Consider the following 14,322-nt stretch of genomic DNA (forward strand, 5'->3'; position numbering starts at 1 on the left):
TGGCCAATTGCCCTAGTTTTAGGTTATAGACAGTCATTGAGAGATCTGTTTTTAGGATAGAGATCTTCTGGCTCTTGTTAAGCTTTGTTTTCTTTCTTTGATTTATTTACTTGTTTTGTTTTCTCTTTATGTTATGCCTATCATCACTGACAGAAAAGTTGTTAGGTAGTACAGCATAAAAATCAGGCAACAAAACAATTTTGCTATCTTCCATTTCCATTCCCACCCCAACTGTTAGGACGTTATGCCAGCATAAAATCGTAAGCAAGCATGTTCTGCTGACATTTCAGGCTCCCACAGAAAATGCTGTGAATCTTCTGAAAAGACCTTATTTGCAAGATTTGCTCAACAAAGAGGTTGGATAAGTATCTTGGATTAAACCTTCAAAGCAGCAGGCCCTTGGTTACCTTTCCTGATTAACCAGGGAACTCTTTGAAACTCCCTTTCTTATCACAATACATTTTTTGAAACCATCAGCTTTTACAATGAGAAAACACTTTAGTAAACACACTCCTCTATGCAAGTCCTCCTAATTAGCAAAAGCCTTTATTTTGCACAAAAAAATTTCCATGTTTAAAGTTTATCTGCAAAGAATATTGATTGTAAAGTATTATAGAATTAGATGGCTAATGGAAAGTGCATTTTTCCTACTGATAACATATCAAAATCTGTTAGTCTGTTCATTAATTTCTAGCTTCTTAGCCTCCAGGAAGCTCAGAGCCATATTTGTGGCTCGCCTTTAGTCACTCAGTGGGACATGCCTCTCTGCATTCTACTTCTCTCCAGTTTTGACCTTGGTTCCTAATTTATATTTTACCTGTTCCTGATTTTATTTACTTATGCTTACTTTCTTCTGTTTTATTGTATAGATTTTATAAGCCATCTTTAACTCTTTAGGGAATGGTGTAGATATAAAGAAAGAAATTTATATGTGCCTCTGCATTTAGTCTTCTAAAAGAAATTCCTGGGAAAAATCAGTTTCCTTTGTCATTGTTCTTCCCTGGCATACTTCATTCAGAGACAACGGAGCACTTAGTTATCTTACTTAACCTGTTCATATGCAATGTAACTATATGAATACAAAGTCATAGGAAGGTCAGATTGGTATGACTCAGTTCCTGCAATGATTTACCTCATGGAAATGACATTGAGTTTTCAGTTTCTATAAATTTCTCAGCCATATCATTATTTACTGCAAAAGTACTTTCTGATCATCAGAATCTCATCAGTCTCTGTAGACATCTCATGAAAGGGGGTGGGGCAGGGGGAAAGCCTGCTGTTATTCTTAGAAGTTAAAAATGGAACTTGCATAGGCTTGTTCATGGGATTGGAGTTGCATCTAAATGCCCTGGTAACCCAGTGCTCCCCGGGTCCCTTTACGGAGGTGAAATCTCCATAGAAGGAATTAAAGTGTCACCTTAAAGAAGGAAAACAAAAGGCTTGGTTAGCTGCCTTCCCACTGTAGCGGGGAAAGCCCACTTGATGGTGTGGTGTTAAAAGCACACTGAACTGGGAGAACCAAATCTGGGTTCAAGCCCTAGTTTTGCAGCTCTCTAAAGTGTACTTTCCTGTATCTATAACATATGGGTAAGAATTCCCCTTGGCTTTGGAATGGCTGTGAGGAGTCCATGTGACCTCTCTGGCATGGCAGTAGGAATTAACTTTGTGTGTGCGTGCGACTCCACGGCTTTTAAAGCTTCTTTCTTTCCTCACGACCAGCTGCCACACTCGGAGGAGCTTCGGCAACACCTCATCCCAGGGGTCTTCCTAGCCCTAACCTTGAACATATTTCATCTTGCCTCAATTACCTGTGAGGAAACTCACTTACGAATTTATTTGCCCATTTGTGGCAGACAGTATTTTCCAAGGATGGTCACATCCATTTCCCCCATTTCATAAGCTCTTCTGCAATGTGAAAGTAATGAAAGGAAAATTGGGTCTGAGAAAGTATGTGATGTCCAGTCTATGGTCATTCACTTTCTCAACATGGGCACCAGTGTTCCAAGTTGTCCTTTTGTTTGTCATCTAGAGGTTTAGTGAGGATGGATGGGATGGGTCCTTTTTAGAAAATATAACATGGGAAATAGAACTTGAAGGCACATCTCCAGGAGTATTAGTTTGGGAAAAAGAATACAAGGAAGTGAGAATCTGAAAGTTGATTCCCTGATGGGATGTATTCTCCAGCTTGAAGGCTATTGCTCTTCACAGCCCCTCCTGTGGTATAATTTGAAAACTACTTTTATAAGATATCCTTAAAAGTTAGCAAATCAAAGTGGGATTGAGTTCAATAATGGAAAAAATTTTTAGTTAACTTTGATATAATAAAGATCCTTTGTCTTTCTCAGAATGCACTGACTCTCCAGGGTGGTGGAGGACGCAGAATGCAGCATTCCCCACACTGATTTGGATGTGAAACCTTTTTTTTCATGACATGAGAAAAGTGTTCAACTAAAGATGCTTTTGGAAGTACTGACCATATTAGCTATTGATTCCTGTGTAACAAAACACCACAGATTTAGCTTCAAACAACACACATTTATTATCTCACAGTTTCTGTGGGTCAGGAGTCTGGGTACACTTTGCTTTATTTTCTGCAAGGCTGCATTCAAGGTGTTGTCTGGGGATGGGTCTCATCTGACTCTTTGACTGGGAGGAGGTTCATTCCAATCAGGTTGTTGGCAGAATTCATTTCCTTGTGGTTGCAGGACTGGGGGCCCCATTTCCTTGTTGGCTGTTCCTTGCCCCTTGGGTCTCCTTTCATCGAAACCAACAAGTGAGCAGAAAGTCTCTTCAGAGATGTATGCCACCATCTTATATAACGTAACTGTATACATGTCTTCATGCTCACTCCACCATCTTTGTCGAAATCAGTTGATTAGAAGCAAGTCATAGGTCTCACCTGCACTCAAAAGGAGGGAATTACAGAAAGGCATGGATACCAAGAGTTAGGAATCATAGTGGTAAGAACTGCAAACCTCTTTGTACAAATGACTTTGTCCACCACCCACACTAAAAGACTTCAGCAAATTCTATCAACGCAGGGCTGCGTTCCTAGAAAGATAATTCCAACCCCTTAAAATGGCTGCCTCAGAAGGCTCAGGAAAATTTACTTTTTCTTCTGAGCTAAAATCTGACTCCTTTTTCTTCATAGAGCACTTACTTTAGAAAACTTGCAATTGTAAATCTTTTCTCTGTCCCTTTGAGATGTATCTTCTACAACCCAGAAATACCTTTGTCAATGACCAGGAAGTCATTCCTTTAACTGTGACCATCATGAAAGATAGGGTCCTTGTCCCCGCCCCCATCTCTGTGGGAGGATAGGAGCCTATCTTCAAAAAGCACCAGTTAGTAGTCACATATGGCCACCCACACTGACCAAATGCACAACATCCTTTAATATTTTCCATTAGCGCACACAGCATTTAAAAGACACCCTGTTTTTGTTTCAGGGAATCAGACTCAGTTTATGCAGGAGCATCTTTCTCCTGCAGTACCCTGAATAAACTCTGTCTTGCCACCTGTGACAAATGGCCAACTCTGTTTTCTCTGACAAGCGCAACCTTAATAGTTGATCTGCCACAATACCTGGAGGTTTTGGCATCATTTTGCTTCCCATTCTAATGTATCTACCTTAGCAAAGCTGAGCTTCAACAAGCATTTGTGGGTTCTGTGTTTGTAGAATAGCTTCCGTATTTCTCCTCTTATATAACAGACATGATCCTAATGGGTGCTGATTGTTTTAAAACAAATTAATAAAAAATAAAGCCTGAGGGGACTTTGATATTGATAAGAACCACAGACAGAGAAGTACAGTCTAGGTTGTAAGTCTGGCTCTAACATAGACTAGCCTGGATGGTGTTAGTAGGTGGAAATGAATCCTCTTGGTGGTAATGCATGGTTACCTTGAGGCATTTTAGAAGGGGAAAAAGAGTCTTAGGCCTGCTGGGAGAGAGAAACTGAGGTGGAGTGGGTAGTAATGATTCCCAAGTCCCACTGAATGGAAATTCACTCTTTTCTCCTGAGGAGTACAGATAATCTCAGCAGAAAAATATTCCATTTATGCAGCTCAAGCCTGATTTAGAAACTGACAAAATACAAAGAATTGGGGCTCTATGGGAAGTATGTCTGCGAAGCAAAGGCACTCATGGTCTTGGGGTATTTATTTCTGTCCTCCTGTTAAAGAATCTTTCTGAGGCTGTGTTGGATCTAGAAGGCGTGGCCACATGTGTTTCCTCTGGCCTCCTCCACACAGGACCACAGTCGACCAAAGGGCAGGTCCTGCCTCTTGTGGGTTCCTGTGAGGAGTGGGTCACTGTCTACCAACCATCTCTCCTCTGACCCTGTAGGGCCGGTTCCTCTGAGTCCCTCAAGCCTGTACCGCCAGCCCAGTTCCTCCAAGGGTATATGTGATTCATGAATCATGATACATCAAACCAGGAGAAGACATTGACCAGGTGTTGAATGAGTAGAGAGCAAGAGGGTTTTATAGGTGGTGGTATTTTGTATTGTTTTTCAAGGGAAGCTCAGAACTTCTTTTCTGTTTTATAATATAAACTATGGACACCAAGAGCTGAGACATTTTGTCTGTTCAGTGAACTGCAGAAAATGGCAAACCTTCGCAAGCCAGAGAAATGTATCTGCCCTGTGTGTGCTTAGAATATTTAAAGACCAATATGTTCTAACCTTTTTTGTTCTCAAAGTTTTGGAAATAGGATTCCACTAGATTGTATCTTTTAAAAAATTAATTGGTTTCAATTTTGCAAGAGCGTTTTAAGTCAACCATTATTCCCCTAGTTTTGTATCATCTTTAGTATTTCAGACTACATCATTTTTGTCATTGTAATGTCATTATAGAGTATCCTTGAAAATATGATTCTGAGGAATAGTATTCACTCCCTACCCTCAGCTGGTTGGATCCAAAGCCGTAGTAGCTCTAAAGTTAAATTAAATTCTATATAGATTTTTGCCTCTTTTTTAATATCTTATTTTCCCTCCCAATATTTAGACCTACTTTTCAAGAAAACTATTTATTAATATTTTTATATGGAAAGCCTCATTTATATTTTTCTTTCATTAGTGGTTTGGTTGTAGATTCTTCAGTTTAACATTGTTCTGCTCACATTAAGAAACTTCAGGTCATGTGCTGAGTGTTGGTCATCAAGTCATAGATTCTGGCCTAGGACCTTGAATATCAGTTGATTTTCTCATTCAGGGTCTGTTTGGACAAGTCATATTCTTCATGCTTTGCATTTCCATCACTATGTGTAATTTCTCTGAGCCACTTGGCTAATATTACTAGCTTTCATTTTTCTATTCTTGCTAGATTATAATGGCTTTATAATAGCTTTAAGCTTATTTGGGAATAAAATGTTTTAATGAAATTATAAAGGATACAATAGAGAAGATATTCCATAAATTTGAAACTATTTGAGAAAAGTTATTTAATATCTATCATGTTCATTATACTTATTTCATCTTCATGTAGCAGATAAGTCTTAGTGTCCCTGATCTGAGAGAAATGTCTCCTTCCAGGGATCCTATCACTGCCATTTGTAGTGCACCACTCTCCACCCACAGCTGATTGGACGTGAGGAAACATGCGACACAAGAACTGTGTCAGGTTACCTCATGTGAGACTATAGAATTTGTTAGCAGTTTCTAGAGTTAGATCAGGGGCTTCTTAGGGTTCATTTAAAACCTAGGATGATGAATACTCAGAAAAGAAGGATGTCCACAAACAGAGAGAGAGAAGGGGGTGGGGACTGAGACTAGCTAAGAAAAATAGGTGGAAGACTACAGAAAAGAATGCTGATCATTAGCAACCTTCATTCCAGCATATCCGTGGCTTTCCAGCACTTGGATTCTGTTAGAAATCCCCAAACTCATACATAAAATTGTTTTTTACATAAATTGGCTTGAGTGGATTTTTATTCTTTACAAACTAAATGTATGTGACTAAGAAATTTTACAACCCTCCTGTGAAAAATCATATTTAAAAACTAGCGCTGACTTTTCTTTTAAAAATTGTAGACAGAATCCATGTATCTCTCTGCTGCTTCTCTAAGAACTAGTAAAATTGCAGTAAAGAAATAAAAGGATTTGTAATCACAGGGACAAGTAAAAAATGAAGTCACATTTTGGACCAATGGGAAGAAAGCAGGAGAGTGATAAGTGCCTGAGGTAAGCAGGGAAGATGAGGCCCAGGGGCCTCAAACCCCATAACAACTCAAGAAGTGGAAGCGTCAGGCATGGTGGGAAGCTGGAGTACAGAGTGGAGCTAAAAAGAACATGCATGAGGAACAGACAGCTAGGTGCACCTCCCCCGCCCGCCCAGGTGGGCGAGTCCCTCCAGCTAAAGAAAGGGAGTCCGTTCCCTGCCCAAAGTAAACCAGAGTCTCCAGACGAAGGCACAGTGGGGAGGCTCCTTACTGACCATGAGGTTGAGTGAGTGTCCATGTGGGCCCATGAGACTCTCGAGCCCCCCGAGAGCCCTGGCTCCCACACCCCTGGCACGCTGTCTGCCCTGAGACACAGGCCCAAGATGGAGGCTGTAGCCTTCATTCTTCTTGCAGGAAATGAACAGCCTCACAGAAGAGAAACAGAGGGCTGGCATTTGGAAGAGCCTCCTATCCAAGCCTCCTGGGTGAGGCTCACCAGCCTACAAGGTGCCCCGTGTACATAGCGCCCACTCTGTAAATATGAGTGAGTCCAAGAGTTCCAGACATGTGAGGAAGACCTTCCACATGAAAGGGGAGAATGATGGCGACAGGATACTTAGGGGAGCAGAGTTGGGGGAACGGCCTGCAAAATAGCCCTTAGCTTCATTTAGATGAAGAGGAGAGTTTGGAACCATCAGCTTTGGGAGAGAATGGCCTCAAATGGGTAGAGATAGGTGGCTGGAACAGAACAAGGGGTGCTACCAGTTCCAGAAAGCAGGAGCTAGAAGGACATTTCCTGGTAGAAAAAAAATAATGCAGGAACAACTGAGTGCCTCGGTCATAGAGAAAGGCAGTCAGGACATTAAAAAAAAAAAAAAACGACTTTGCAAACAACCTCATGGAGAAAAGGGGCACAAAATTTGAATGTGTACTTTAGCAAAGATTATATACAGATGGCAAATAGGCACATTAAAAAGCATTCAACATCATTAGTCGTTAGGGAAATGCAAATTAAAATCACGAGATGCCCATTTGACTGGCTAAAGACAAATCAAAGCAAAAGAAAACAGAAAATACCAAGTGCTAGTGAGAAAGTGAAGATGTGAAGCAACTGTAGCCATCATTGCTGGTGGGGATGCAAAATGTTGCTGTCACTTTGGCCAACATTTTAGTAGCATCTTACAAAGGTAAACATACACTTACTGTTTGACCCAGCAATCCCGTTCCTTGTCATTTACCCAAGAGAAAAGAAAGGTATGTCTTCACAAAGATCTGTACATAGTAACTTTATTCGCAGTCACCAAATCCTAGAAGCCACTCAGATGTGTCTCAGCTGGTGAAGGGGTAAACACACTGTGGTAAATTCATACAATAAACACTACTAGACAATGAAAAAGAATCAAGTCCTGGTACATAAAATAGCATAGTAAGAAGCCTCCCTCAAAAGCTATGTACTGTACAATTCCATTTATATGATATTCTAGAAAAAAGGCACAACCCTAGGGGCAGAAAACAGATTAGTGGTTGCCAGAGGTTGACGGTGGGGAGAGACATTTACAGTCAGTCAGCTGTAAAAGGGCACAAGGGAATTTGGAAGTGCAGTGGAACTGTTGGCTACCTTAATTGTGGTAGCGGTTACACGATTGTATGGTTTGTCAAAACACAGAACTTCACATTAAAAGTGAGCTTTACTCTATGTAAATCGTAACTTTTAAAAATGAAGGAAAACTCAGTGAGGTTTCTGAGCCAGTTGAGAATGGTGTTCCTCAGGTGCATTGGAAAGCTGAGCTGGGCAACAGACAAGCCCAAAAGGAAACAGTATATTCTGCCTTGGCACACGGAGCCCAAGATGGCAGAAATACAGAGAATTAATATGGGTCAAGGTTGCGGGGCTTTTTATCGCTTACTAGTGTTCTAGTGTGTGACTTTACCAGAATTTCTCAGTCAGCCAGTTGAGGGACATTTGAGTTGTTTCCAGGTTCAGGTGATGATGAATAAATTCTCTACAATAGCCCCTCTCTTATATGCAGCTGCACTTCCCACAGTTTCAGTCACCCACAGTCAGCCATGGTTCAGAAAGATCCAGTGGACAACTCCAGAAAGAAACCTACGTTTTAAATTGTGCGTTGTTCTGAGTAGCACGATGAATTCTCACAGAGTTCTACTCCTTCCCGCCACCTCCCCCCTGCCCCGCCCTGATGCAAAGCATCCCTCTGTCCCGCATCTCCCACCCATTAGCCACTTAATAGCCATCTTGGTTATCAGACTGATTGTCTAGTATTGCAGTGCTTGTGATGAAGTCACCCTTATTTTACTTACTAAAGCACAAGAGTAGAGATGCTGGCAATTCGGACGTGCCAAACGAAAGCTGTAAAGTGCTTTCCTTAAGAAAAAGGGTAAAAGTTCTTGACCAATAAGGCATTTTCTTATCTTACTTCATCAAAGAAGGATGAGTACAGTACAATAAGATATTTTGAGAGAAAGAGACCACACTCACATCTTTTATTACAGCATATTGTTATAATTTTTTAATTATATTATGAGTTATAAATCTCTTACTGTGCCTAATTTATCAATTAAACTTTATTATAGGTATGTATGCCTGTACAATTATTTATATATATAAATATATATCCATGGTCTCAGACATCCACTGGGGGCCTTGGAACGTGTCTTCCATGGATAAGGGGGATCTACTGTATACATATTCATGTGTCTACTGAAAGATCTGAGCAGATAAGCCAGGGATATAGGTTTCTAAAATGCAAATCTGGTCATGTTCTTCCCCTGATTAAAATTCTTCACCGTTTCCTTATTGTCTGCAGCAGGGACTCTGCGCCGTGACAGCGCATGGGAATTACCTGGAGCGCTTTCCAAGCTTCCAGATGCTTGGCCACCCCCAGAGATTCTGATTTAATTGATTGTTGGATGGGCTTTGAGTGTCAGTTTTTTCAAAAGTTCATTGTGTGATTTTATTTTTTTTTAGATAAATCTTTTTTTAAAGTATTATTGAAATATAATGCACATACCATATAATTTATCCTTTTAGGCAGTACAATTTAATGGTATTTGTTACATTACATTATTGATTTTTAAAATTGTGGTCAGAGTGTATATAACATGAAATTTGCCATTTTAAAAAGTAACAATTCAATGGCATTAATTACTTTCGCAGTATTGTGCAGCCATCGTCACCACTGTTTCCTCTTCCTAGTTGACTTAAATGTCCAATTCTATAAACTAAACCCAAGTGCCTTCGCCAACCCCAAAGCCTTTCTGTCTTCCCAGATGCAACTCCTATCACTTCCAGTCCTGCATTCTCCTGGATTCAGACATGCTGAATCATCTTTAACCTTTGAGAACTCTTTACCTGTGCATATTCCTATTTCATCTCTCCGAAACTGTATTGCCATTACTTCTGGTAAAACCCCATGTCTTCAAGGACAGATTCAATATGATCTTTTGGGAGTGTTTTTTCTACCTCTGGGCTTATTTAGCTGCTCCCCTCTGTGATCCATAGCACCTTTATCAACTTCTAGTCAAGCACTTACTCATGACTATTTTCTATGTTTTCTATGTCTGTTTCTCTCTCTCTTTCTCTCTGAAACTCAAATGGTGAATTTGAAATGTGAACATATAAATTCATGAGACAGTTTTCTCCAAGAACTGCCAAGAAAGCCACCTGAGAGGGTGCTGTGAATGAGGAGTAAACTTAAGATGCTGAGATTTCAGGGATATTTGTTTCCACAACATAACCTAGCCTAGCCTGACTAATACACTCATGAAGATTTACTTACCATACATTTTTTTTATCCTCACCCCAGGACATTATTTAATTCCTTTTAGAGAGAGAGAAAGGGAGAGGGAGAGAGAGAAACATTGATGTAAGAGAGAAACTTCAATTGGCTGCTTCCCATACATGCCCTGACCAGGGATTGAACCTGCAACCTAGGTATGTGCCCTGACTGGAAATCAAACCCACAACCTTTCAGCATATGGGATAATGCTGTAACCAACTGAGCCATGTTAGCTAGGGCCATTCACCGTATTTATTAGCTGCTCTCTTGCAATATAAGTAAAAGGAAAATGAGACTTCCTGGGAAAGAGATCGCAGGTTTGAGAGAAGGCAGAAAGAGAGCTAGAATTTAGAGTCTGGGAAAGATGAAGGTGTGAAGAGGAGGTCTTGAGCAGAAGCTGTTCCTTCAGGAAGAGAGACCTGGGCTGGGATGAGGGAAGAAGGGGCTCACAAACTGAGCACTGAAGACAAACAGCCCACTAAAACCTTTTGCATAAGACTTCTTGGCTTCCAAAATTAGATATAATAAAATGTAAAATTTCAAACCCCAAATAAATACTTGCCAAAGAGATGCAGTCTAAAAAATAATCAGAAAGAATCATAATCCTGAACAGATGTTCCATTTGTTAATTTGATTTTCACTAACAAGATAGATTTTCAAAGGCACTGCTAATACACCACTTTTAAAAGTGTCATGTTTATATTAGATGTCTTGGTTCACCAGTGCTCCGGAGGTTGAAATGTGTTCCCCTTTATGATATGCAGCTCTGATTAGTTCTATTTTTTTCTTTTGCCTAAGATGCAAAAATGCAAACATGAACTGAGATTCTGTGTCATTTCTGCTTCTTACATCATGACCATTAAAAAAATTCAAAGACAATATCTTCTTTGAATCTCACTAAAAATGTGGCCTGAGATGCAAAAGACAAAATATACTATGGTCCAATCTTCCATTACCATACTAACCTGTTGACGGTTTCACATTATTGAAAAATTGAAAAATAAAACAAAATGTGCATTTGTCATAGAAAAACATTAAACATATCCAATCAGAAATGAACTGTTGAAAGGAGAAAAATAAATGTTAAGAAAGCACTGCTATCTGGGAATCTAAGGGAAAAAATATATAGATAAAGCAAGCATGGCAAAAATCTTAATAATCTTCCTGAGTCTCATTTATGAGTACATGGAGATTCTCTCCACTGTTAAATGTCTGGTATTGTTGATGATGATAAATGGTAGAGGGATCATAAACTTATAGATAAATAGCTTCAAACATTTGCACAAATCTAAGGACACAGCTAGTTGTATTAGGTTTCTTGATCACAGAATTTCATTATGTAAAAAATAATGATATTTTGCAAATAATAGGTTGAGTCTGTTTTTGGAGATCCCGCACGTGTTTTTTTCATTGTTGAACATAGAATGACAGATTCTGCAGTGATTATCACTCTTTCTGATACTGACATGAACCATGGAGAGCCACAGCTTCTGCTCCTTATGTATCAATAAGGAAGATGATGTGTTCAGACTTAAACATACAATATCTGATTCAATTATCTATTGTTTTCTGGAAACTGTGTCTATTGATTGTGGCTTGAAACATGCATATGAGAATTGTGACTCTTTTACTTCACTGACAGTATCAATAAAAGTAGAGTATATCTTATTTTCTAGAGTGAGATATTTAGTATGCTGTAGGTGGAAATGAAAGGCATAACCTAAGAGACAAAAGTGAACCTTTGAAACGTTAATGGGATGTTGTCTGTGTTATTATGAGCCTGATGATATCAAGTGCACACAAGAACACATAGATGTCATGCTGGGAAACCAATGATCTAGCCCTCATCTTGACTGCAGGCAAAGAATCTCATTAAAGCTATAAATTTCATGAGTCTCTCCCCAAATTTAAAACCCTTAAGGAAAATGGCTCTCATGGTTCAGTAGTTTTAAAGGGTTGTTCTTACTTGGCTTTGTAGCAAGGAAATTAATAGTTTTTCTGAAACAAATCAGAATTTTGCCATAGTTGCAAATGTTTTCATGCCATTGTTGTTAGCACTTAACTTCCTCTGTAGAAACAAAGTCATGGACTTCACATTGAATTCACCATGGGGTGACATTTATTACCTGCCATGATTGCCTAGGATAGTCGGGGGTGGAAATGAAATGTGCTCATTCATGGCTACGTAAAAATTGTTTTCTTGAGGTAAGATGAAATGGAGTGGGTTTCTAATCAACCTTCACTATTCAGAGTGAATCCTATTTAGCCTACCACCAGGAGAAGTATGTTGCTCCAGTCCCATATGGGGTCAGCACCCAACCAATAGAAATGTGTGCAGGCCTCAGGGATGCAAGACATTGGGACAATGTCAAGGCAATTAATTGAACTTTTTTCTTCTTTCTCAATGGACTTCAGAATAAATCTCACACGGCCACGTGAGAGATGCATTTGTAGAAATTCTCTCTCTCTCCCTCTCTCTCTTTCTCTACATTCAGTTTAAAGAGCAACTGTTTGTTGCATCTGGGAAAAACAAGACAAATTATAGTGGATGTAGGGCAGACAGTACAGATATATCAAATGCCTGCAGCTGTCTAAGCTTAGTGAAAATGTGTTAGTGATTGTTTTACAGAAAGAGCATACACAAAATGAGCAATAAGAATATAATTATTGCTTTCCAAAAAATATTAAACAATCAACATGACCTAGACTTACCTTATTTTATCTGGATGATCAGAAAGTTACAAATGAAAAGCTATTATACCCCAGGACAAGCATGTCCTATTTGGTGTGTGTGGGAATGAAACTCAAAAAAGTTCATTGACACTTGAAACTCAAAGCAGTTCATAAACCCTTCAAGTTGGAGCAACGGGGCACACAACTTGCCTTTTTCCTCCCTCTAGCTTTCTACTCCAAAGGGAAATGGATAGAAATTGTCCAGAAGATATTATGATTTTAAATTTTTAAATTAGGTTTAAATGTATTTTCAACTGTAAGACCATTAAAAAATCATTAAAATAGAATATGCAATCATTAAAACGCTTTAACTACATTAAATGTTTTCAATAAGACATCACACTATGTTTTGAATTTTTGTTTGTTAATTTCTTTTAAAACTGTCATTAGCATCTTTTGCAGTTATTATTTCTAACTTTTACACTGTTACTGTTACAAATGCTATTGTACAATGCCTCCAATTTCTCTGAAAGAAAATCAAGGATTAAACACTAATTTTGTGAACAACACTACTTAATGAAATAAGTGGTTTCTGAAAAGAATAACCATTATGAAGTATGTGCCATTTACTTAAAAAGAAAAAAAACTGCCTCTAGTTTTTGACTATTATGAATGAAGTTGTTAAAATATTTATTTCTAGATCTTCATGTGGACTCTTTTCATTTCTTTTGTGTAATAACCTATAGTGGAGTTACTGGTTCATATATTAAGGGAATGTTTATTTTTTAAAATATTTATTTATATTTAGAGAGAAGAGAAGGAAGGGAGAAAGAGGCAGAGTAAGATTGATGTGAAAGAGAAACATCAATCGGTTGCCTGTCACACGCCCCCATCCAGGTACCTGGCCCGCAACCCAGGCCTGTGCCTTGACCAGGAATCAGTCTGGTGGTCCTTTAGGTTTACAGGACAATGCCCAACCCACTGAACTACACCAGTCAGGGCTAAGGTTATATTTAATTTCATAGGAAACTTTCAAACTCTTTTTCCAAGTGGTATGCCGTCTTATACTTGCAGCAATAATCAGGTAGAAAAGATGACAATTTCATTTAGCTGTCAGCTTCCTTCTGTAGACACATAGCTGCTTTTTCAATAAGCTCATGAACAAAATGGCCATGCTGCAGGGAGAGAGATTGTGTATGGACTCAATAACATTCGTGTTTATTCCTGAAGACTCATTTGGTGTCCACTGCCAAACGCCTACCTTGCCAACAGCAGCAACCTATTCTAAACCCCTTATATGATATCTCTATTAGTTTTGTATTGCTGCATAAATGTTATCACAACATTAGCAGCTAATAATGATACACACTAATTATTCCACAATTTCCATGGGTTTATAGTCTGTACATGGCTTAGCTGGATACTTTGTATTAATTTTTATCAGACTTTATATTATAGCCTAAGACTAATTATGTCCAGTTGAAATGAAACCATGTATGTAATTTCAAATTTTCTATGACCCATAATAAAAAATGAAAATAGTTGAAATTTATTTTAATAATATATTTTACTTAACTGAATCTATTAAAATATTATTTCAGCATGTAATTAGAAAAAATTATTAATGAGGTCCTTTAGCTTTTTTCATGCTAATTCACCAAATTCTGACATGTATTTTATAGTTACAGTTGGAA

General features: G+C 38.7%; 1 protein-coding gene across 1 annotated transcript in view; it reads right to left on the bottom strand.

The window, feature by feature from the left end:
* Window positions 1–2,564: 2,564 nt before the first annotated feature.
* Window positions 2,565–14,322, bottom strand: part of PHF14 (PHD finger protein 14) — a 178,235-nt gene continuing 166,477 nt past the window's right edge. The window contains exon 18 of the mRNA XM_054564333.1: window positions 2,565–2,899. Coding sequence (XP_054420308.1) covers window positions 2,876–2,899 — 24 coding nt within the window. The 3' untranslated portion in view covers window positions 2,565–2,875. The remainder of the gene's footprint in view (window positions 2,900–14,322) is intronic.

The sequence above is a fragment of the Pteronotus mesoamericanus genome, unplaced genomic scaffold, assembly GCF_021234165.1.
Source record: "Pteronotus mesoamericanus isolate MK-2021 breed Mesoamerican mustached bat unplaced genomic scaffold, CSHL_Meso_final scaffold_85, whole genome shotgun sequence".
In the NCBI taxonomy this organism is placed as follows: Eukaryota; Metazoa; Chordata; class Mammalia; order Chiroptera; family Mormoopidae; genus Pteronotus; species Pteronotus mesoamericanus.